Raw genomic sequence first — 25849 nt, 5'->3', positions numbered from 1 at the left:
TCATGTGACCTCTGCGAAGGCGATGTGGTTCTGTAAAGGGAGGGGGGGCAGAAGAAGAAACAGCTCAGTCAGAGAGGAAGGAGAATCATTCAGGGTCGTTCACACAGCAAAATCAGACAAAGAACATTCAGTCTAGTTCAAGATGATGATCTGTGACGTAGATCTGTGACTCTCTGGGTCGTAGGGATTTGAGGAAACGTCATCCAGGAGTATGAGGCCGTGCATCTGGGATCACACTCAGGAATCATTTATATGGAAAGCATCTGTTTAAGAGAGAACACTGGATTTATCCACTGTTCAAATAAAGGTTGACAATAAAACAAAAGAGTTCACATCAGCTATGAGGATGTGTCACCTGGTTCAGTATTCTATTATGATCTATAACTATACCAGCTGATATATAGAACGATAGTTGGCTCATCTGACTCTATATGAATAAATAATAATAACAGAAGTCATTTTCTCTGATCAGTGGAACATGCTGCTGTTTCCACCAGCGTTCAAACCTCCAGATGGTTTTATTTTACAGCTGAATGTGATGCTCTGTTTCCATTAGTAGTATGATGCTCTATGTTACAGATTTAACAGCAGAGCTGAGGCAGAGATGATTCATTTTCATCTTATTCTTCAATACTTCAGCAGACTAATGTCAGTATTTACAACATTCCTGTTTGTAATGTTTGATGTAATTTGTGTGTATAATCTGTTTTATATTAGATCTAAATCCTTCATTCCTGTAGATCAGAGCCCTGTCCAGTTTGCTCAGGTTGTCCATAATAATGACACCTCTTTATTTACTTCCACACATCAGACTGTGTGCTGTCTACCTGATGAATAATAATTAAATCCTTGCTGTGGCTGCAGCATCCAGAGGAAACCAAACCAAACACGTCTCCACCATCTCTGCTGCTCAGATGTTCCCTCCTACCCTGGCTTTCTGCTTTCTGTGGGTTTCTCAGCTTCTAGGCATCTTCAGACTGTCAAACCGTTCTATTTTTAGACCGGGCAATTTTCCACCGAGCCGAGTTGAGAGTGTGAGATTTTCTGCTCTTTGTCGGGCGCTGAGCGGAGGCCCTCTCAGCACAAAGCTGTGAGCTGAATCATCAAACAGGAGCTGTGTATGTTAAATGTGTATGTCAGCAGAGGAAAAGGAAAGGTCACACAGGTGGCTGGTGTGCACAGAAACACGCCACTGTTTCATCTGGGTTTAAGAGAAGTGAAGACATTAACACGCAGGAAAAGAAGGAAATATCACTTCAACACACACACCAAGCTCTCTGGACAGCTGAGCCTCCACCTCTCTGTGATCACTGAGGACCAGGATGGAGACCAACACAACCGACGGCTGGTCACTGGGTTTTCACATAGATTCATGAACCTGAACCATGAAGCCTCAGAGGTTTGATGGAAGAAGAGTTCAATGGTGGGGGATAAATGACGGGAGTTAAGAAGAGGATGAATGTGGAGGTGTTGGCAGCTGCAGAGGCTCAGATAACTGTAGGAAGAGCAGACTATGAACCTCCAAATGTCTCCAAACGAGCTGACCAGTGAGCTGAGACTCAGACTGAATGGTCACAGATGCATCATCTGACTGGTGGAACACATGAAATAGTTCTCTGTGCTTGTTCAACCAGAATCTAGAGGCCATTTTCCAAGATTGAGTATATCCACACTTCATCAGGAGTGGCTGCAGCTCAGTTCAACCAAACCACCACAGCTTTTACTGATTTGTTCATTTTAAAACTCAAACTGTTTCTGTGAGACGCTGATCTCTGCACACAGTTAATTCTTGTTCAGACTGACGTAAGCCAACCTCACCATAAACACAGACTCAGATGAATGTGAGCACATCTCTCTCTCATTCTGTCCGGCTCTGATTAGTATGCGCCTCCTGAAACATTAATCTCACTAATTAATGGTTCCAGTCTTTGATGTTACACAGTCCTGTGCAAATGTTTTCAGCATCAAGCATCAGTGCCGTCCAGGAGGAGGTGTCCAACAACATTTAAATTTATTCTGCAGCAGCACATCAAGAACAAATACACACCAGAGACTACAGAGTCCTGGTCTGGCTCCCACAGAGCTCTGATCCTGAGAGAGTCGAACTCCACCAAAGAACTGTGGCAAATTCTCCAAAACGCTTGGAACAACCTACTTTCCAGGTATCAGTGTGGAAGTGAACACAGCTGGTGATGTTTTAAACACAGAGGCTGCTCACATCTTTTAGTTTACACACCAGGTAAGGCTCATTTATATACGACCTATGTACGTAGCCTACGTTAGTGTGATCCATCTCTACTTGTACCTCATCAGTCTGTAACATCTCCACCCAAACACTAGTTGGCGCTGTGTCTTCTTTACCAGTCGGCTTCATTCTTGTTTCTATTTCCTGCTTCACTTTCAACAATGGAGACTGATCCATCCTTTACTCTATGAGGCTCAGTTATACTTTAACTAGATCACTGATTGTCTTGTATCTGGAGGGTGGTTGGACACAACCCATGTCAGCTGCATGGACATCAAGCGTAGGACAAGAAGAAGCGTGAGGCTGTGTCCAGAGGTTTGGCAGAGCTCACGATTCAAAACACTTCACAGCTTTTTGTTTTTGCCTTTTTTTTCTGAGATGTCGGAACAAGCTGAGACCCCTCAGCCAGCGCAGGAAGTCCTGGAGGCGCTCCTTCACGTTGAAAGACTCCTCGCTGTCATCGTCCATCTCCTGCAGCAGGAGTGTGTGTGTGTGTGTGTGTGTGTGTGTGTGTGTGTGTGTGCAACAAAGGACATATTAACATCACATGTACTCTGAACGACTCTGAATCAGCTTTAAAGACGTATAACTGTACGTGTTCAACACATCTGGGTGAGTTAATGAGGTCATACCTTGATTAACTGATGTACAGACTATTTCTTTAATTAAGTTATAAAATGATGATCTGAATGCAGGTGTGTTGTGTTGTGACGTATGGACCTGTGAGGCGATGTACTTCTCCAGAGGACTTTCCACGTGGCCCATGTTCATCATGGATGTGTTGGCTCGCTGCTCGTCTGGAGACTCTCCACTCAGAAGTAACTTCCCTTTGAAGTTATGAACCACACACACCACCTGCAGATACAACACAGTCAGGAACACACTACAGAGACAGTAACACACTACAGAGTCTCACTGCAGTGAGAGGATCTGATAAATACAGATGATGGAGCATGGACATGACTCTGGAACAATATTCAGATGTAGTTTTAGGCTTTCTGACTCAAGGTATCTGGTCATCTGGATTTATCTCTGAATCTGGAGAAGAACCAGGTTTATTTAGAGCTGAACACAATGATCCATGGACCAGAGAGACCTGGACCAGAGAGACCTGGACCAGGGGTCATCATGGAGACTACTTCCTGGACCAGAGAGACCTGGACCAGAGAGACCTGGACCAGAGAGACCTGGACCAGAGAGACCTGGACCAGTGTTCACTATGGAGACTACTTCCTGGACCAGTGGTCACCATGGAGACTACTTCCTGCTTCATTCAGAAATCACCTCAGGAGAAACATCATGAAGACTCAGTTAAACTTTAGACGACACAAGCAGAGAAAGGGTTCTATTAATCTGCCAAACGCTCTGATTTGAACCTTTTCACCTAAACATCCGGCACATACACGACTTGTGGACGTGAGTCTCACCAGGAACGTGGCGATGGCCGTGCCGATGATGAAGCCGGCAATGACGTCCGACCAGTGGTTGCGGTATTCGGCCACGCGGTTCAGACCCGTGAGGAAGGCCAGACACACGAGACCCAAAGACAGCACCGGTTTGGCCAGACGAGTTCCCTTAGCCTGGACGGTGCACGTCACGTACATCTGCCAGAGAACAGAGAGAGACTCAAGCATTTAGATCATCTGGTCGTTATGACTCCATCACATCCAGACTCATTACTCTACTGTGACTCCTTGGTCAGGATTCGAACTAACAGCAGATCAACATGGGATGAGACTAACAACAGAACACATTCACATTAGAGACCATTTCTAGATAATGAATATTTTTTATATTTGTCAGTTTCATATTTCTATATTTCTAATAGTTATACATAGATGTAAATTATATAGAGATACAGAATAAATATAAGAGGTTACAGCTGAGGTTCATCAGGTAGATGCTGATGGCTGGATGTTGTGAGTTTAGAAAGATGTTGCACATCCAGTGCGTTTAGTGTTGAGTTCAGTAATTATTAATGAGCTTCCTTTCATCTGATCAGATCTGATGGTAGCTACACAAAGTTAAAAAGAAGAAAAGAATAAAAAGTCTTTCCACACTCAGTAAAAACCTCCGTGATCACTTCAGTTTGACTTTGAAAGATATTCAGAAACGTCCTTCCTGTGCTCCTGATGTTTTATTAAATCCTCCGTAGCAGACGGCTGTGACTGCACGGAAATATGAGCTGAAACGCTGCCTCTCTCCTCGGGGCCTCTCTCTATTTTCTGCCCTTTATTTAGAGAAATGCCGGCGGAACTACAATGAGATGGAATGGGAGAGAGAAAAATATATAAAATACAATAAAATAAAAGGATAGAGACAGATGGAGAGGAGCAGATGATGATGATGAAGAGACAGAGCTATTAAATAAGGTAACAGACCCAGAATGGACTGGAAAGAGAAAGAGGAGAAGAATGAAGGAGGAGTGCAGGAAGAGAAGGATGATGTGTGTCACGGTGACTTTTAAACATTTCTTGTTTCTGTTTTAAAAGTTTCCTGAGTTTTCTCTCCTCTGATTATCTGATTGGTTTCTCCTCATGTGCTCCGCCCTCATTAGTCCCACCTGTGTCTCATCAACCAATCAGTGAGTATATATAGTCCTGCCCTTTGTCTTTGTCCTCTAAGTCATCTGTTCAGTTACCTGATCCTTCTTGTTTCTTGTTTTCTGTTATTTTTTATTACCTTGCTTCAGTCTGCAGCTCTTTTTGTTTCCTCGATCATAAAGCTTCATTAAACTAAGGTTTATTAGTTTCTGTCCCATCTCCTCACTACACATTGTGACTTATAACTTTTATAGTTGTCTGACTACGGTATGCACTTTTAAAAGGCCCCCAATTAAACTACAACATTATTATTATTATACGTGTGACATCCTTGAGTCCAAGTAGACATCCATGCTCAGTGAAGGAATCCCCTCACGACGACGTCCCTCAAATATTCATGAGCTGAGTTTTGGCCAAGAACATTTTTTATTTTTTTGGACCTTGACTGGATGTAGACATATTCTGATTATTAGATATTATGAGAGAGGAGAAAGACCACATCTGGATTTATCTAGTCTCTGAAGAAGAGACGGAGAGAGGAGAGAACTAGAGCCTCCAGCTTCCTCCTCCTCCTCCTCTTCCTTTGTTTTTAACCATCTGTCCTCGTGCTCATTATAACGAGGCTAACTGAACGAGTTACAACAGAACCAGAGAACACGTCATCATCATAGTCCACTCTGTAGATTCATCAGTAGACTCTAACGCCTCCAGAGTCTACTGATTCAGTTTTTCAGCAAACCTGAAATTATCCTCCTGAGTTTAAACCGTCTTTCCTGTATAATTATGTGCTGTGTTGTAAGATAAAATCAGAATCCACACAACTCAAGACTGATGCTTATCTTCATGTGGTCTTAGTAACATGACATTAGAGTCAGCGGAATATGCTAAGCTAACGCCCACACCAATGAATGCCAGGTCTAAAAGTTTCCCAGCAGAACACTGAACTGTCACAAGATGGTTTTAATGTTATTGACTTCTCCTGTCAGTGGTCATAATGTTGTGGCTGATTTGTGCATGTGTGGGAGCAGTAATAAAACTGTAACCCTGGTTTCTTCTCCAGACTCTTTGGGCTGATGGGTGTGACGCAGGTTACAGTTTGAATCTTCTTTAATTTGACACCAACGCGCTGCAGGAAGTCTTTGCTGCCTCAAGGCATCAGTCTCTTTGTTTTCCTATATTACAGTATTGTTTATTTTATATTTAGTTCCATATTCTGTATGGTATGCTGTTTCTTTCTATCTATCTATCTTCACTGGAGGCCATAATTAAAGAACAAGCATCAATCACATGTTAAAACACGGAGGGATTAAAAGGAGTTTGTTGAGTTTGTTTCACTGACACGTTCTTTCTGATCCATTACTGACTAACATTTAGAAGCAGCAGCTCTGATATTCCTGTCCCTTGTCCTGTGTTGATGCTGGCTGGTCTGGAGCAGACCTGATGCCTCTGAGGTTTTTAATAAGGCCATGCTTCCTGTCTGTGTTTTCACATCCAGCAGGAACGAGGCCATACGCAGCAGAACGATCTCAGCCGTGCAGCGTTATTATTCTGGACCTGCAGACTCATTCTTCTTCTTCTTGGTTGCAGCTAAAATGACACAGGCCAAAGATATCAAGTTCTGATTCTCAACATTAATGCCTCCATTAGCATGTGAATGGGATAATTACAGGCTGACTGGGTGAAGTCTTGGCTTCAGTGCATGAGAGAAAGCTGCTGTTGGCCCTGGAAACGCTGTAATGACTCAGACAAAGAGGAGGGCTAATCATCATCTGCTCTGCACTGCAGGGATCACATGTATGCTCACATACGACGGCCTTCACCAGATGACCTCAATAACAGACGCAATCTGTTCCCCTCATCACGCAGGGAGCCGCCGATGGGCCACCGTGGTCATGTGACGTACGCCACGGGGCACCAGGGCAAACGCTGGCTCTGTGACACGATATCAAAGAAATCAGAGCATCAGCGAAAACCAGAGGCTGTCTGGAAGGTCTGAGTCAAAGGATGAACCCACGCAGGACAGAGAGGAGATCAGCCACAACATTATGACCACTGACTGGAGAAGTCCACAGGACGCCCTCAGAAGGCCCATGTCCATTCTCTGACGAGTCACCTACAGTATTAGGAAGGTGGTCATAATGTTATGTCATTGTTTGTACAGTAATGCACATTTTGAGGCAACCTCCACAATCAGCCTGATGTCACAGAGAATGTCTTGGAGAAGGATTTCCTGGATAGATGAGGAGCCTGAAGGTGATGAGACATTCTCTAAACTATCTCTGGTTCTGTGGTGTCCTTATTCCTCAACAGGAAGTGGTGGAGACTGACAGGAAGTAATGGGCCGAGAGAGAGAGAGAGAGAGAGAGTACGACGCTGCTGACATGATGGGTCGTCCACAGATTCATCGTGTGCCATTAAAGTGATCTGTTGCTGTAAAAAGCCTTTACGTTGACATCTCTTTCTCTCCAACAGCTCTCTGATCACATTATTCCTCGTTGACCATGAACACAACATTCACCAAGATAAAATCAGCTGTTCAGCCATTAGTTGACATCTTCCTGTTCTTTATCAAGCCCTGAATGTTTGCCCTTGACGAACCTGTCATGTTGTCATGTACCTAATATTGTGGCCGGGGCGTGCATCCTGGGATCAGTGAAGTTGCTGGAGAAAGCTGCAGAGAAAACTGTATGTATGAGACTGTACTTAATGTTTAATTATTAACTGATGATTATTAAAAGGATTAATAACTATTAATTGATCATTTACCATCATCAGTTTATGAGGCTTTTTATTAACTAGTGAATTCACACTGGGGCCAGATTTATTATTTATTTAATCATTTATTTTTACTTTTTTGGTTTGATCTTTTGTTCTTATAGATTAAAATAAAAACTAAAGCTAAAGCTATACCATTATGTTAAAGAGCTTAGCAGTTAGGGTCTGTGCAATACCAAAAACTAGAAAAACAACTTATTAAATCAAAATTTTTATTTTTAAATCCAAAAACAAAGAAAGAAACCTCTCTTATTCTGTACTTTAAAACTGTTAACATCACTGATAGCTGTGGTTCAGTGTGAATGACTCCCTGAACCTAAACGATGAGTAGTATTAGTCTGAAGGACTCACGGCCAGGTAGAGGGCGGCGTAGACGCTGAGGGCGGCCTCCTTGGAGGGGAAGGTCTTGCGGGCCCTCATGATGTCGTCCTGGTTCCCCGTGCAGGCCTCCTGGTGGCTGATGTAGCGCAGCGCCTGCTGGCAGCCCAGGGCCGTGTAGTTTGGCTTGCAGACGGTCAGGAAGTAAGGGGCCAGGTTCCCCGTCACCACCTGTCCCGCGTTGACAAAAATGTCAACGGTGAAGAGGCCGAATATGTAGACTCCTACAAGAACAAACAAGACGACGTTGAGAGAGAGGAGAGGACACAGAGACTGGAAGAAATGGGCTGTTAGCTGAAATAAAGGCGCTTTTATTGGAGAATAAACTATTACACATTCACTTCAGTTTATCTCTTTTGAATGGCGAGCACACAGAGAGTCTCATCACTGGTCGTTTGTAGTGATGTACCGTGAGGGTCAGATTTATAGATATGAAGCTAAAGGAACAGAATTAAATGAACCATTCAGTCATCTGGTTATGTTTTCTATCTCATACCAGCATCCTTTATGCACACATACAGCACACATACCATAGTTTAAAGCACATTTAGCTCATATTCTGATACAGATTGTTCAATAACTTCCATTATTTACCACTTCCTGTTTAAGAATCTTTCTAGGTTAGATGTACCTCTCTTAGACACCCCCGTTAGTGGGCGGGGCTTGGACCAAACTAAAATACATGTCAAATAATTTATTTTCAAGGATGGTTTCTGTGAGTCTGGAGGAAGTGTGGGCGGGGCATCAATATCACGGCTCAACCCTCAGACCGTACTGATCAGACTCTGGATCCAAACTCACAAGATGGCGCCGCCCGTATCCCCGGGAAAATAGAGTCAGTTTGACCAATGAGAGGAAGAGGAGACGTGAACCAACCATCAGCCTCTTCTCCAGCTCTGCTGCTGCCGTCCTCCAGTGCAATAAATCTAACACAGTTCAATCACTACCAGTCCATCTGGTGAATGTGTTCTGATCTGATGCGTGTAGAGGTGTAACGTAATGAGTCAGTATCTGAAACCTGTTTCCTTTAGAAGACTTCACTGAGTCTCTGGTAAAGGCTGAAGCTGTTCTAGATATTCAGACTTGGAGGGTTTCGGGGGTTTGTGTGTTGCCATTGTGTCTTCACCAGAGCTCCATGATCAACTCAGACAGCAGCGCCAAACTCCTCTGCACGATAGAAGCAACCCCCCCCCACCCCCACCCCCTGTCATGGTCACAGTGGTAAAAAAGAGAAACAGCAACCGTTCACTGAGGTCTTACTCAGACTGAGAGCTACCACCCTGAAGCTTCTGCTTGTCATCAGGATGATACGAGCACGGTGACATTACTGCATGCATCCACCAGCTAACACATGTCCTTTAGCTGATATTATGCAGAACTGATAATGCTGCAGAAACAGGAGCTATTTAAATACAGACCATCATGACATGTGATAGATTCTGCAAACATGAGGCCGTCTGAGCTCAGTTCATGTCCCTGACGTCTCTCCTGTGTGTCCCTGACCTCCTAAAATGAGACATCATATCGAGACACTGAACGGCGAGGACATTAATCGTTCCACTAACTTGTGTGTTCAGTCTGAAGCGTCTCCTCTGAGGGTGTGTGTGACGTTACCTCGACCAGGCAGCAGCATCGATCCATGTCAGGATGAAAGACGTCCATCGTCATTTCCCTCATCAGCCACAGAGAGGAGTCATGTGACGCTGGAGACTCTGACGGCTTCATCTCTTAACAAGCATCAAGTATTTTGTCGAGCGTTGGGTGACTCACTCACTCACCCCCCCCCCCCCCCCCCCCCGCCCCCCCCCCCTCCCCCCCACCTCATTGCTCATTGTTCTGACACTGCCCCACTTTCTCTGACATGAGTGTGGAAATGTGGGTGCTCTACTGTTTACGGATGACTTCCATTTGCATCCCCCCCTCCCCACCCCCTCCTTCCTGTCTGGCACTGGGAGCACAGAGAGGGGGACATCCAACATTGCTTATTAGGGCATAAATCTAAGCGAGTGCGCCCCCCCCCCCAACGATACCTGGATGTGAGAGTGTTGATGATGAACAGAATGGAAGCAGCTCAGCCAACGACCTCCCTCTGAGCTCATGCACTAGATTTACAGATTATTAATGTATGAAGCCATATGATCAGTTAGTGAAGCGTCTCTTAAAGACCCTCATGACTTAGGATCTGGTACAGCTTGGTGTAATCTTTGATTGTTAATGTCATTTAACGTGCACATAAAACAGGACAGCCTTCTGTCATGTGTGAAATCTTGCTTTAAATTAATCCTGAAATAGTCATTAATGTGTTTATTTCTATGAATGACCAGATAACTCCTCAGAAAGCCTCCAGACCAGATGATGCAACAAGACTTCTGATCTTCATTTGCTCCTTTACAATAAAATCCTTTTCTATACCAGCCAGACCCTTCATGACTGAGCTCTTTGTTATCCTACAGACCTCATAGCAGCTTTCTACCCAACAGGACAGTTTACTCTTAAAGTTCAGGTTTACTCTTGATACACAAAGTAGAACTGGAGGCAGATCCTTGATCTAGCAGGCTCCTCTACCATGGAACCAGCTCCCAGGTTGGATTTGAGAAGCAGAAACTCTCTCTACTGCAGGAGAACCTCCCATGATCAACTCCTCTAACTCCTCTCAGCTCTCTGTCTTCATGCACCTCCTGCATGTATCTCCTCTGATGTCCTGACTCTTCTTGAGACATGTCTTATGCCAGTCAACTCATCTTGGATTTACCATCTTGTGACAGTTCAGTGTTCTGCTGGGAAACTTCTGGACCTGGCATTCATTGGTGTGGATGTTACTTAGACATGTAGCACCCACCTAGACCAGACCAGGCACCCCCACCCCATAGCAATGACACTCCTTGATGGCAGCAGCCATCCCCAGCAGGATGCAGCCTGACACAGACACACACACAAAAACACTTTAGGAACAACTAAAAAAAAAACATGAAGAACAGCACAAGGTGTTGACCTGGCCTCCAGATTCACTAGATCCCAAACTGATCAAGTATCTGTGGGATGATCCACAGAGGCCCCTCCCCTCAAAGGCCCCCCACTAACAACAGGACACCTTCAGAAGGCCTACACACTATTAGATCAGTGTATTCTTTCTATTTCTATTTTATTCACTGCAATAAAAATATATTTGCACCATAGTTGTTTGAGGTGCTCTGATGTGGAGCAGGTTGTTCAGGTCCTTTAGGGGGCCAGGAGAGTTTATTTTTCACTCATTAAGTTCAGAATCAAAGGTGCATGTGATGATGTGATGATGTGATGATGTGGTCTGGGATCTCTACCTGCTAAGACGGGCAGCAGAAGTCTGTGAACACACGGTTCAATAAACTCTGATGATGACGCAACAACGGTGCAAAGATTGTAAACCGTTCTGTTTCATAATCATCACTCCTCATGATTAGATAGAAACCTTGCATCTGCTTCCCCTCATGGTCCTTGGGGGTCGGGGGTAGGGGGTTGGGGGGTTGTGAGTCCAGGCTGCATGAGGCAGTAATGAGGGAGGATACAGATCATACAGATCTGAATGGACAGAGGGTTAGACTCATTGGAACAGACAGCTGAGATGAAGAAGACGTTAGCAGGACTCAAAGCTCTGGTCTGTCATGGTGTCTGCTGTAATGTAAAGACTTCCTATCAACATAAAGTCCAACGAGTAAAGGCTTACGATGCATGAAGGTAAAAACATTCTGCTGAAGCTGAGTGTGTGAGAGTGCCACAACCCTAGGCTGTGTTCTAAATTTAATCTTTCCCAAACAACATGGCCTGTGAGTCATTATGCAAAGCTAGGCTGCTCAGGAGGGAGTGGGGGGGGGGGGGGCAAGATGGCTGGGCTCACATGATGCTGCTCTAGAAGAATTCCTACTGGAGCGCCTGAATAGAGACACTCTGGCACATCTGCAGAAATACGTACAGTATGTATATATAGACATGGAGACACACACTGACACTGACATCAGGCAGCGAGGCCAGAAAATAAAATACGTAGAAACAAACCAGGCTGCATTAGTTTGCCCAGTGTTTCATTCTGGGTGACAGAGAGTCACCTTCCTACACTTCAACTCAAGTCCAAAGATGTACAGCACATTCACAACCTGCATGCACAGAGCTGCCCAACGGTTTTTACATACCTCAGAGTTTTCTGCATAAAAAAGACTCAAAACATCATCAGAGTCCTGACAGTAGACCAAGAGAACCCAATGAGAGACACGATGGCACGGAGCAAGGTTCTAAAACCAAACCTACGCCTCTGATGAGACGGGACGTCACAACGGAAGGTTTTAACCAGAACTTCTGTCAAACTTTGAGGATAGTTTTGTTGCATGAAGAAGATTAATGTCAGGTCAAAGGTCATTTAGTGTTACAGCCATGGCTCAGATTGAGTTTCAGAAAGAGCATCCTCTCAGCTGGAAGATGGGGGAGGGGTGGGGGGTGGGGGGGGGCACAGCTGTTCATCTAAACATCTGCCTCTCCATCTGTTTGTCAGTGACACATCGTCCTCACTGTGACTTTCTATCTGAACTCTCTGTAGGAACCATGCATTACCCATGAGACGCTACAGAGGACAGAAGAACGGACCGGGTCATCCACTGTAGTTCAACATGGAACCTTTTATGAGTGAAGCTCCTTTTAACGTGTGGAGAAGCTGGTCTCGTGATGCACATATTCAGAGTAACGTTGACTAATGAACCCTGCAGAGAATGATCAGGTTCTCAGGCAAAGGCTGCACCCAGAAGACATGGACAGACTTTAGGAAGCTACAGGAGACCAACTCTAGGACATTTAGGATCAGATCAGGACTCAGATCAATCCATACTGAATATTAAAACATCAGATCGGGACGTCCTATAGATCCTTATTTCAGGGTTTTCTTTCTCTTGGTGCCTCTCTTGTTATATTATCAACATTTTGTCCTCAGATTTTCTCAGTTTCATACAGAGAAACAAAGAAGACATTCCAGATGAGTTTGTCTGGTTCCATGTCCCAGACTTATTCTGTCTATCATCTGCTGTATGAGGGAAGCTAAAGCCTCAGTGCTGCTTTGTCAGGAGGTTCAGTTTGATCCCTCCCAGGGAAGCTTCTGTATTTCTGTGCTTAAAACTTTACACTATGATCCCTCACACATGCAGTCCCTCCACATATGAGTTAGACCAGCTCAGGAAGCCTCTGAGTCCAGGGCTCAGCAAGAGACAGGCGAGAAGCAGCAGCAGCAGCAATATCACAAGGAAGTTCGTTAGTGGTGGGGGGGGTGCATGCTCCACACACAGCAGAGAATCAGCTGGACTCGTTCATCTGTTCTTGGTCACTGTGCCAACAAGCCCGCCAAAAGTAGTAATCAATAGGCACGGATTAAATGCACCGTAAAAACCCCCACACAGCATGTAAATGGATTTCCAGATTGCATTATGTTAAATAGTACTTTGTAATTTGGAGCAACTGCTGCTGCTAACGTTGCTGCAAACAGACACGGACAGACCAACGCTGAACCGCCAGCCGATGTTCAGCAAAGAGAAGCTAATGTGGCACCGTTTGTTTCCACGTCTGAGCATTTATTCAAGGGGCGCTATTCTGCAGCATCATTATGGTTCCTCAGGTAATCTAATCTCTACAGCCTGTCACCCTGAAGAGCCTCAGTACGGTCAATCTACAGCTGCCTCTGATCTTTCAGGGGCAGATAGTTTGAATGTGAGTTCCCTTCTTGTTTAACTCTTGTGTCCTCCTCACATAAACTACCATCTAGACACCATCATGGCAATAATGTACAAACGCAAAGAAACTGCCATTAGATGATCATACACCAATGTGTTTTTTCATAAATCTCTTAAACAACTTCAAACTTGCCCAAAACTACGCATTTAATAGTTTTCAGGATTTTAACCCTTTAAATGCCAGTCTAATGATGATGAAAAAAAAAGACAAAAAATCTATTATTTTCCATGAAATACATAGTAGGGGCATTGGGCTTAGGTGGTGATTAGAGTCTTTGATACGTCAAATATTAGCAATAAAGTTAATGTGATTGTATATTCGTATTTTTTATGTAAAGCCAGATACTCCCTCTGGACGCCTACGTGACCAACACGCCCCATTGACATCCATTCAAACCACATGTAGTAATCTCATTGCCATTATAGTATAAAACCATGCATTATATAATGTTAGCATTTCATTTAGAAGAACAGTGGTGATATGTGACATTTTTACTTTATTCCACCAGATTCAACCATTTTCCCATGGTAGGATGATGAATGAAATTCTTTCCTCATTGTGCTGTTTCAGAACCAAGAACATTAAGTTATTATTTATCTGACGTTATTCTAACTCCAACCCTGGAAGCTTCCATACGCAGCGTAATCTCTGGTGATAAAGGGAAATAAAGACACCGGTGATTATTGAGGAAACATGTAACTGAACTCCACACGGCTCCTGATACATCAACATGATCACATCAGTAATTAACCACATGATGAGACATGACTTATTCATGTGATCATTTCTACTAGTGGTTGAATGAATGAGTTAAACTCCTCTTCCTCAGATCAGCCCTGTTGAGTAGGTGGTCTTTAATGTGACCCAGGACTCATTGTGTGTTCACACTACCAAAGGAAGGAGGTCACATGTGTCCCAGACCACCTCCACATGTGGACTGACACCAGATCAGTGTTCACACCTGGACCTGTTTAACCTGGACACTAGAGACCAGATCAGTGTTCACACCTGGACCTGTTTAACCTGGACACTAGAGACCAGATCAGTGTTCACACCTGGACCTGTTTCGCTGTTTTAGAAACCATATTTCCTACTTTGATGCTTTGCTGGTAAAAGTAGAACTAAATCTAAACTCTCATTCAGACTGACATCAATTAACACTAAGGCCTAAGCCTCATTCTGATTCAACACTGTGTCAGTGTATAATACATGATAACCTATTCCAGTGAGTCTCCTGGGGATAAAAGCAGCCTTAACCTCCAATGAGAAGCCTGTTAACATGAACAAGCATCAGGGATTTAACGCTTGATGTGTAAGTGATGGGGTAAAGCCAGGCCACCCAGAGAATCCCCCTCAGGGATCTAGGTAATAATCCTCTTGTGTAGTCTTATCTCCTCCACTCGCGAGGTACGAGCCGAGGCCAACGCTGTGCTCCACTGTGTCAGACTGACATCCCGTCCATGAGGGGGGTTTTTCCTAACGTTGTGCTTCTATTTCTTATTTTATTGATTCAGTGGTTGCACAACTTCACAACACAAGTTTAATAAGACTTTAAGATGAGTTTCAACCTTTCAATGTGTATTTTTTTGCAGTTTCAGATTATGTCATGATCCTAATCCCATAAGATCTGATCATAAATGGTCACTGGAAACACGAGATGTGTGTTTTATTAGAGAGTTGACTGGAGGAAATTTCACCAATAGTGAAGTTCAGCTCTGCCTTCATAAAGCCAAAGCAGTGAAACTAGTGATGGCTGCGTGCTGACTGGACAGAGGCCTGAGACTCACCAAGGAAGCGGAAGGTCCTGCGTACCAGCGGGTTGAGGTAGCAGCAGTCCCCCGTGGCCACCGTCTTCTCCGAGCGGTCAAACTCCTTGGACGTGTACTGGACGAGGAACAGGATGGTCTCTGTTATTGTGATCTGACAGAGACAGAGAGAGACAGAGAGAGGGAGGGAAACGTGTTGAGATGGCAGCGCTAGTTTATTTTCACAGCACTCAGATGTCATGTTTGCTAAGTGGGCTCCATCTGCACAGACACAGCTGTGAAACACACAGAGTAAAACAGAGAGGATGTCAGCACATGGTCCTGAGAGAGGAGGCGTGAGAGACGACATGCTACTAAATCAGTCTTATTTAAACTAGGGAGAGACACAGGGACACAGCCAGGCAGGACCATGAGGCAGGACCGTCCCATCAGCACTAATGAGTCAGACATGAAGATATACCAGTGAGGAGGGGGGTGTGATATCATCTCACATGACTCTAAATCAATCTTTGTCCTCTGGACACAACTGAATCAGCTGTTCTACTTTAATGATGGAGCTGTGCTGCACACTTGGACACACAGAGGGACGTCCAGACGGGCATAGGTTTAAAAAAAACAAACAGGCTTTACTTCTCTTTCTGAAAAAAAAGCTGAAAATATATAATAAACACAAGTTCATCAGAGCGACGCATGTCCCACCTCCAGAGGACCCCTATGACCCCTATGACGAGAGCCTGTGTGAGCTGTAATTACCACACTACTAAAATAAGACCATGCAAATACAGTTAGATCACATTATGAGGTGTTCAGTGTTCATCAGTGTGTTACATTAGTACGGGTCTCACAATCAGAAAACAACCTCCTTCCAGCCTTCTTATATTGTGCAGGTCTCCCTTGTGGTGGCTCATCAGAGAATGGACATGGACCTTCTGAGGGTGTCCTGTGGTGTTGGGGGGGGGTCTTTGCCATCAAGGAGTGTCATTCCAGATCTTCTTTGTTAATCAGAGATGAGTCTTTGCTTCAGTGTGTTCTTTATACGTAGACTCTGTCTGTGATGGTTGGGTCACACAGACGATGACAATAAAAGTCTTTCCTCCTCTCAGCTGGAGGTCAGGGTTAAATACAGGACCGTACTGTGAGAGTCTTTTTGAAGGCGCTCAACATTTATCATCTAATGAAGTGACGGATCACAGACTAGACAACAACGTGGCTCTGTGTGACCCTCACAGCCTGCAGCCAGTCAGGATTACACGGTTAGAAAACACAGCGTGGACGAGGCAAGGCTTCTGGGCGTCAGACAGGTGATGAACTACAAACAGACACTGGAGACGTTTTCTGTCAGCGTCTACAGCAGCTGATCCACTCGTATGATCTGAAAGCACCATGATCTCCTATAAACATTTAAACTGAACGGGATGCACGTCATGCAGGAGGCAGCAGTACGGAGCCAGAGAGGAGGTGAACTGCAGCTGAATCTGTGAAACAGCAAACGAGCCGTGAAGCGATACCACGTGAGGACGAGGTGCATGTAGCTGAGAGGTTCAGGGCTGCAGAGAGTCTACAGTCCCACGCTGAGTCTCTTCAGCGTCTCATCAGTGTGATGACAAGGTGCTTTAACACCACTACCAGGAACCAGAGAGGAGCTGCTGTGTTCAGGAGAGGATTTTATGAATCCAACGTAAACTAGCTGATATTAGTATCTTAGTACTTAAGATGTGCCCTTTGCAAATAAAACATCTGTCTGTATCAGTGTATGAGGGATTTCCCACCTCTTCTGTAAAGAATCTTAATATATTCAGTTAGAGGAACAAGATAAAGATCATGTAAAGCGTACATGTAGAATCTAATACTAGAAGCAGCTGATGAATGTTACAGGAGAGACTGAGAGATGCTTAAAGGTCATAAAGTTACTGATAGAGGGATATTACCAGAGCTGCTGCTGCTGCTGCTGCTGCTGCTGCTCTACAAACAGTCTGCTTCTTTCATGTAGAAGATGTCACTGATCATCATTTTTATCCTTTATTAACTGTTATAATTAAATTAAATGATGTCAAACACCCTGACCCCAGAGAGGAGGTCCTACTGATATCAGTGACGTGAAGGCAACACTACTGAAGGCTTACAACAATAAATCAGTTTGTGAATCAGTTTATTCTTGACGTAGAACTGAACATCATGTAGAGTCCAGTGTTGAGGCTGGACGTTACTGAAGCCATGTGTGTGTGGGTGTGTGTGTGTGTGTGTATGTGTGTGTGTGTGTGTGATCATTAGTCTGCAGCTGGTGTAGAGTAGAACTCAGGAACAGGTGGGTAGGACGGGGACAAAGGAGACACCTACTACTGATTCACTGCAGGGGAATAATCGCTGTATTGTTGCCATGGAGAGGATCTCTACTACCCAGTGGTTATGTGCATACACACTGTATGTTGCCATGACGACCAACTGATCCTGTGCAGGGTGAGTCTGTGAAGGCAGCACCAATTCAACCGGCCATGATCAAAACTTAAACTTGACAACGTGTTTCTGACCACGCCGTGCACAGTGTCCAGGTTAAACAGGTCCAGGTGTGAACGCTGATCTGGTCTCTAGTGTCCAGGTTAAACAGGTCCAGGTGTGAACGCTGATCTGGTCTCTAGTGTCCAGGTTAAACAGGTCCAGGTGTGAACGCTGATCTGGTCTCTAGTGTCCAGGTTAAACAGGTCCAGGTGTGAACGCTGATCTGGTCTCTAGTGTCCAGGTTAAACAGGTCCAGGTGTGAACGCTGATCTGGTCTCTAGTGTCCAGGTTAAACAGGTCCAGGTGTGAACGCTGATCTGGTCTCTAGAGTCCAGGTTAAACAGGTCCAGGTGTGAACACTGATCTGGTCTCTAGAGTCCAGGTTAAACGGGTCCAGGTGTGAACACTGATCTGGTCTCTAGAGTCCAGATTAAACGGGTCCAGGTGTGAACACTGATCTGGTCTCTAGAGTCCAGGTTAAACGGGTCCAGGTGTGAACACTGATCTGGTCTCTAGTGTCCAGGTTAAACGGGTCCAGGTGTGAACACTGATCTGGTCTCTAGAGTCCAGGTTAAACGGGTCCAGGTGTGAACACTGATCTGGTCTCTAGAGTCCAGGTTAAACAGGTCCAGGTGTGAACACTGATCTGGTCTCTAGAGTCCAGGTTAAACAGGTCCAGGTGTGAACACTGATCTGGTCTCTAGAGTCCAGGTTAAACAGGTCCAGGTGTGAACACTGATCTGGTGTGAGTCCACATGTGGAGGTGGTCTGATTAATTCGTATATTAATCATCAGTAATAATAATACTAATAAATGAACTAGCCTCCGTTTTTCACTGTGCAGACACTATGAAGGTGATGAGGCTACGTTATCCTGCTGCACTTCTGCAAACGTTTCAGGTGACGTTTAACAGACTGATCCAGCTCCACTCCCACAGTGAACACTACAGGACGTCATTCATACCAATGTTATTCATGTTAATGGACATTATTGCACCTTACTATCATTCCTGTGTATATAACATATATTCTGTATATTTCTATTTCTTGTACATTTGTTCATATGCTACTTCTGTACATTTTTGCTTATAGCATTTTACTAGATTTTATTTATTTATTTTATTTTACCTTTCTTTTACTTGTGGTTCTTAAGAGTGCGTTTATCTAAGTCTAAGTGTTTAAAATCTACATCAGTGATTAAAGTCATGGCTCCTTGTCTTTCTGCTGTGACACCTGAATGCACCATATGTCACACGGCATCAAGAACACAGCAAAACGTCAGCACATAATAATAAGGAGTGTTATTATTAATACTACTGGCCTAGTGGTGTTATTTTAAACTCACCCTCTGCCTGCTATGACTGGTCTTGTGTTATAGTGGTCTGATGGTTCTCTGTAGAGAGCTCAGTGAATTTCCTGTGATATCACTGGGAACAGTGAGGAGTGGCTGAAGGGCAGCACTGTGACAGCCGTGGGCAATTTGTCCCACTTTCTCAGTGGGTGTAATAAAAGCTGACAGGGCCACAGCGACAATGTGCTGCTTGCTTAGTCCCTTAACTACTTCCCTGCTCTCTCTCTCTCTCTCTCTCTCTCTGTGTGTTTGTGTCTCTCTCACTGTGAAGCCATTCTCTGCCGGCTAAGTCAAAATGACGGGGCCAGGTCGTCTCGGGACACTTATTTACTCAACCTGGACATTCCTCTCACAACCCCCCCCCCCATCCTCCCCCTCTCCATGGGCTGGCGGTCGTATCAGCTACCCATCCATACGGAGCAGATGACGGTATATCAGCATCATACACCAAGTAATAAAGAAGTGAAATCTATTTAGTCCCTTCTCGTGTCTGATACATCAGTAATACCTTGACACTGCCTCCATACAGTCCAACTTAAAGACACCAGACTGTCCCTTTAGTTTCCCTCAGACACCTTCATCTGTCTCCATCAGTAGTGAGAGTGGAGCTAAGACCAGAAGACACTGAACCAATATGTGGACAAGGCTTCTCCAGTCATTGTGTCCGCCTCCAGATACTAGTTGACAGTAACACTCAGTGTCTCCATTCGTCTCCATTCCCAGGTTCATGGGGCGTGCGGGAGCAGCCAAGTTCACAGGGTACGTACCACCACAGAGACCAGGAGAGCAGAGGCTTTCATTTTCAGCCAGCTGTGGCATGAATTTATGAATTAAGCCTCTGACCTCTGTAGTCAACAGTGATGTATGAGAGTCGTTCAGGAAAAGACTGTGACCAACACAACAAGCATCCACCACAGCTGAGGTACAAAGGCTAGAGCTCTACGTTACAACAATATAGAACACTATGAGGAACTGTTGATGAGACGAGACCAGAGTGTTATCTGATATCAGTTAGCATTAGCTACCAAAGCTAGCTAGCTGCTACTAGCCTGTGGCTACAGATGAGGTGGAGCATCACTCTGATATCTCTGCAGCCTCCATCACGGTCACTAAGATAACTATGAAGATAAAGAAGTCTCATCTAAGAACTTTACTAGTTAAAGAAGTCTCGTCCAAGTACTTTACTAGTTACATGAAGTCTCATCTCAGTACTTTACTTGTTAAAGAAGTCTCATCTCAGTACTTTACTAGTTCTAAGTCTCATCTCAGTACTTTACTTGTTAAAGAAGTCTCATCTAAGTACTTTACTAGTTCTAAGTCTCATCTCAGTACTTTACTTGTTAAAGAAGTCTCATCTAAGTACTTTACTAGTTCTAAGTCTCATCTCAGTACTTTACTTGTTAAAGAAGTCTCATCTAAGTACTTTACTAGTTCTGAAGTCTCATCCAAGTACTTTACTAGTTAAAGAAGTCTCATCTAAGTACTTTACTAGTTCTAAGTCTCATCTGAGTACTTTACTTGTTAAAGAAGTCTCATCTGAGTACTTTACTAGTTCTGAAGTCTCATCTAAGTACTTTACTAGTTCTAAGTCTCATCTGAGTACTTTACTTGTTAAAGAAGTCTCATCTGAGTACTTTACTAGTTCTGAAGTCTCATCTAAGTACTTTACTAGTTCCATGAAGTTATTGACCTCTGACTTTTGACTGACACGTATGTAAACAGTGGACAGTAGAGTGGATGATGGATTAGCATTTAGCATGGAGCTAACACTGTCCATCAATGTAGTTCCTGGAATGAATCCTTCCTCTTTTCTCTGTAATGTCTGATCCAACCTTCTAAATGATCAAGGACAGCACAGCAGCTGAGATCCAACTCTGGACAGAGATCTGCTCAGAGATCAGTGTTGATCCAGACTGGTACCTGGATTCACATTAAACTGCTCTGATTAATGTTTAGTCTGTTACATTAATGTTGTTAGTGTCACTTTGACTCAATGTAGGAATTAAAAGTTGATAAAGATGAAATGACTTTTAAAACTAGAGAGATAAAAATGACTAATGAACATTTTCATCTGGAGACTAAATCAAATATGGCTGCCAACATTAACACTGATGGAGAGGAATACTCTTAAAAGTATTAATGTTTTGTTTTAGTTTCTTTCCTTCTTCAGGACGAAGCATCTTCTTTCATCATCTTTCTGTCCATCAGCTGACAGGTTTCAGTTTACAACAAATTACACCAGTGGACTGATATAATCTGCTGCAGTGCATCGCTGTATTTATTTACACTGGTTTATAGTTAACCCCCCCACCACCACCACCACCATGTCCTCAGTGACCTGGCGTTCAGTCCTTCCAGTGTCTGGGAGGAGAACTCAGTCTTTCTGCTTATTCTGCTCTTTCTCCTTCGTTCCTCTTTCATTCTGGAGGACTGACAAAACTAAACAGTTAATTATCGACTGTTCACAATGATGACACAGAGATGAGGCACATATTTATACTGACGTCGTAGCCCCAGAGCTCAGCCGTGCTAATAATCAGCAGCATCAGACCGACCTTTCCTCTCAGTTAACTCAGAATGATCTGCTCTTATTTGATTTGTAGCAGTGAATACAAAGACCTACAGGTCAAGTCAGCATGGCCGAGGTCCTCTCCTCCTCCTCAGAGGGATGTTCAGGACTGATGGTACAATGGAGCCACAGATGTTTATAGTGTAGCTTTAGCATTAGCTTAACGGCTAATCCATTTCCTGTCACTGCACGAATGCAACATGTCTGTGATCGTACATAAAACCTAAAGTCTACTGCATCGTGTTTTTATTGCGTCTGTGAATATTCAGTCTGGAGTGTTCATGCACGTAACCTGAGCCCTGCAGAGTTTAATTAGGTTCCAACTAAACGGTTCTGATTGGTTGGAGGAGTCTCCAGCTGATGCACAAGTTTAATGAATTAATAACATACTTTAAATAATCACGAGTCCATAAAATCAACACAAACACAAAACGTGATCATAGAAAACGTCTTCATCAGCGAGAAGACTCTGAGTCTGACGTCTGCATCAGGGACACATGTATGTGGTGTAGAGAGTGACCTGCAGCTGGAGGGAGACCAGCCTGACCTTTGACCTCTGTGATACGTCTAGAACATGAATTTTTCGATTTAGTCAGATTTTCTCTTTGACGCTGAACCATTTAATTGTCACAGGGTTCATGTAAGTGACCTGCGTGGAGTTCAGCTGGTCATCTTGTCAGCTCTCTGTTATTCTGCTTCCAGGGTTCTAGTTATAATCAGATCTCTGTGCAGGTCGCTGACTTCACAGCTCATGACAGAATCAACAGTAAGAAGTCTCCACGTGGGGTCAGATGCATAACCAGCAGAGATGTTTGGTTGAGGAACAGTGGCAGCGTCTAAAGGATGTTTCTCTGCGTGTGATCGGATCTAAAGCCCTGATGGAGACGCTGTGAGATGAGTCTTCATTATGTCCTGATAAGGAAACAGGCTCTGCTCTGTTTACAGCTGAGACTCATTCACCAACAAGCTGAGCTGTCAGTGATTAGCAGACAGAAACCAAAGCAGACGTCGAACATTTAGAAAAGATTAACGACACAACTCCAAAATAAATCCTGACTCTGAAGTGGTAAAGGACGAGAATATTATTTATTATTAACCTTAATGAGCTGCACGGGACAGACTCCAGCCCCTGCACCCTTTGCCCCCCGCCAGAGGACAAGGGGTTACAGAATATGAATGAATGAATGAATGACTGAATGAGCTGCACCGACATAGCATCTATAAACACTGAGCTGATCATTTATTCTAGTTTAATTCCATAATCCATCCAGATTGAGGCGATAACGGTTGAGTTAAGTCAAACAGAGTCAGACCGTCTCTCCTTCAGTCATCTGACAGACACAGGAGAAATCTCTTATTCATAAAGTGATCCTTGCATAAGACACCTGACATCTCTGAGCATTAAATATTCACAAGTAAAGAGAGGAAGAGAAAAATAAAACGCAGTACAAACAGAAGTGAAGAAGAAGAAGACGTTTCACGCCTCATCCAATGTGTTGAGCTGCTCTCGTTTTAGATCTAGACCTGGATGAGCTGAGTCTCCACAGACAGACACACTGACGCCTGGTGGTCTGAGTTCTCCTCTCAGTACTGAGACACTCACCTGTTCCTCTCAGGTGAAAGAGAACACGGGGAACCAGGAATATCTTAGTGTCAACATCCTGTAGTTTGTGCTGGAAGCTGCTGCAGCTGCAACTATATGTTTTATAACCATGAGGTCTTATTTATTTACTATATGCTGATTTAAACTTCTGCATCAGTTTCAATCTAAATCCCAATAAAGCACAGACTCAGTGTCATCATTTAAGGGTTCTTAGTCGTGTGTCTTTATTTCAGTAAATATTTTATCTCATCTGGTCTCTGAACGTTTCCACCTATGATATAATCTGGTAGCACTGCTCCCATGACACATCCTCCTCTCTACAGATCTACTCTAACTTCATACTTTGCCTCTGAAACTACAAACCTTCACCTCTGAACTGAGCTTTATTATGTGAGCACATGTGAAAGCAGCAGTAGATGACGTTGCATCCATGCCCGTCTCTAGATGAGGTACAGACCACAGATGAACGATGCACCAACCAAAGGGTTTGGTTCGGTTCCCCAGGGTCGGGATGGGGGTCATGGTGAGGCCTCACCAATGCAAAGAACACTAGCCTCATTATTAATTAATAAAAATGAGTCCCATCAGAGTCTGTGATGCTTGGCCTCTACGTTCAGTGTGAATACAGACAAACGATAACGTGACAGAAGCTCCAGGGGAAGCAGATGAGCTGGAGGCCGAGCCTGAAAGTAACACAGCTGCTCTGAGACCCAGACACGGAGCAGCTGAACCGGGCCGTCCTGCACGTGTCCAGAGCAGGGTCACTGTACGTGAACGTCTGGCTGGAGACCAGCAGCTGCAGCATTAATCACTCCACTTAATATTCAAGGTACATTGCTCTGCTGTAAAGCTAAACAGAGAACTGCAGCAACATGACAATTTAATAAAGACATGAATGAAGAGGAATCGGTTGTTTGTCCCCTTTTAAAGGAATCACATCAGAACAGACAAGTACGCTCCACGTTTGATCTTTTCTCTCTGAGCTCTGACGTGACCAGTCAGTCTTTATCTGATCATCTGAAGCATGACTGTTAATCGCAGAACAAAGTTCAGACAGAACACACCTGTAGTCTACAAGGAGGAAGCATCAATCTGCTTTTTACATCAGAAACAGATTCATTAAAGTCTCCAGTCCTCCTCGTTGTTTCCAGCAGCAGCTATGTCCCATCTACTCAGACAGGCAGCGTTATATACCAGGACTGTAACAGCATGTGTCCATGATGGGTTTAAAGTTTACAGCTCAGCCTGACGTGGCCTCAATAAATCAATCAATGTCATTTAAAAAACTATTTCACCAGGAGTTACAGCTGAAGGTTTAGCATCTGATGCAGCAGGTTGATCTGAGCATGACATCTTGTGTTTGAGCTGGTCACTTATTTGCATCATATCATTAACTCTAATCATGCTCTAAAGTCCTCTAGGCCTCGGCTCATGGATGTCGTCCTGGTCTTCTCCTAAATGTGTTCTCTGTTGAATGCATGAAGCGTGCACACACAGCTGATCCTGTTCTAACCTCCTGCTCATGCTCATGCTGATGAACGGTGTTAGATCAGATGCTAACACCGTTCATCAGCATGTAATGAAGCCATAATGGACAGGCAGCCCTAACCCTAACCCAGTCAGACAGGAGGAATGAATGACCATCAGACATCATCCTAACTTAACTCATCTGCTGCTTTTGATTCCACATAAAACAAAGAACCTGGGTTTTATCTGAGCCGTAGTCTAACATGGGCCAAGTTTATTTAAATCATATAGAAATGAATAAATGTCTCCAGTGCATCATCCAGCTGAGATCATAGATATAAATATCAGATTTAAAAGTCCACATGATTAAAAGGTTTATGTTTTAATAACGTAAACCTTTTTATTTTTATTATCACTAATGTTTCACAGTATAAAGACTTTGGTGAAACTGGATCTTAAAGTTTGATTCTTATTTTTTGATGAATTTATAAAACGTCTTGTAGGAGGAACTTAGAATGAGCTCATAGATGACTGACATCATTATGAGCTGGAATTAACATGAATGAATGAATGAATGAATGAATGAAAGCGAACCCCTCTAATGAAGCCGCAGACTCAGACATCAGCTGGTTGACTCCCGGTCACCAGCCGTGGGTAACTCACCAGCAGCGTGGGCAGCCCGGACACCAGGGCGTAGAGCAGGACGGGGGGCACGGCGCTGCTGTCCTCCGGGCCCAGGTAGGGCTTGGTGTAGGCGGTGTCGTAGCAGAAGAAGCCCTGCACGTGCACCGTGAACGTGTCCGTGTACTCGAAGTAGTAGGCCAGCATGACGGTCCCGGCCATGATCACCAGCTGGAAGTAGAGCATGATGCAGGCAGGCGGAGAGCGAGAGACATTGAATTCAACAGCTACACC

At 44.1% G+C, this 25849-nt stretch overlaps 1 protein-coding gene across 2 annotated transcripts; it reads right to left on the bottom strand.

Moving 5' to 3' along the window:
- On the bottom strand, nt 1-25849 carry LOC311503365 (phospholipid phosphatase-related protein type 5-like; the record flags this gene model as incomplete). Of its 2 annotated transcripts, XM_084566033.1 has the most annotated exons (6): nt 25598-25849; nt 15471-15603; nt 7915-8165; nt 3673-3849; nt 2966-3100; nt 1-30 (listed from the first exon to the last, which is right to left on the bottom strand). In XM_084566033.1, the coding sequence occupies exons 1-6, from the start codon at nt 25799-25801 to the stop codon at nt 1-3; spliced, it is 930 nt and encodes a 309-aa protein (XP_084422159.1). In that variant the 5' UTR covers nt 25802-25849. The 2 variants fall into 2 exon arrangements, with proteins under 2 accessions (XP_084422159.1, XP_084422158.1); XM_084566032.1 differs by lacking the exon at nt 1-30 and having other exon boundaries at nt 2056-3100.

This window comes from Chelon labrosus (genome assembly GCF_963514085.1).
Source record: "Chelon labrosus genome assembly, chromosome: 18".
In the NCBI taxonomy this organism is placed as follows: Eukaryota; Metazoa; Chordata; class Actinopteri; order Mugiliformes; family Mugilidae; genus Chelon; species Chelon labrosus.
Note: the sequence above shows the minus strand (reverse complement) of the source record. Positions and strands in the feature narration are given on the sequence as shown.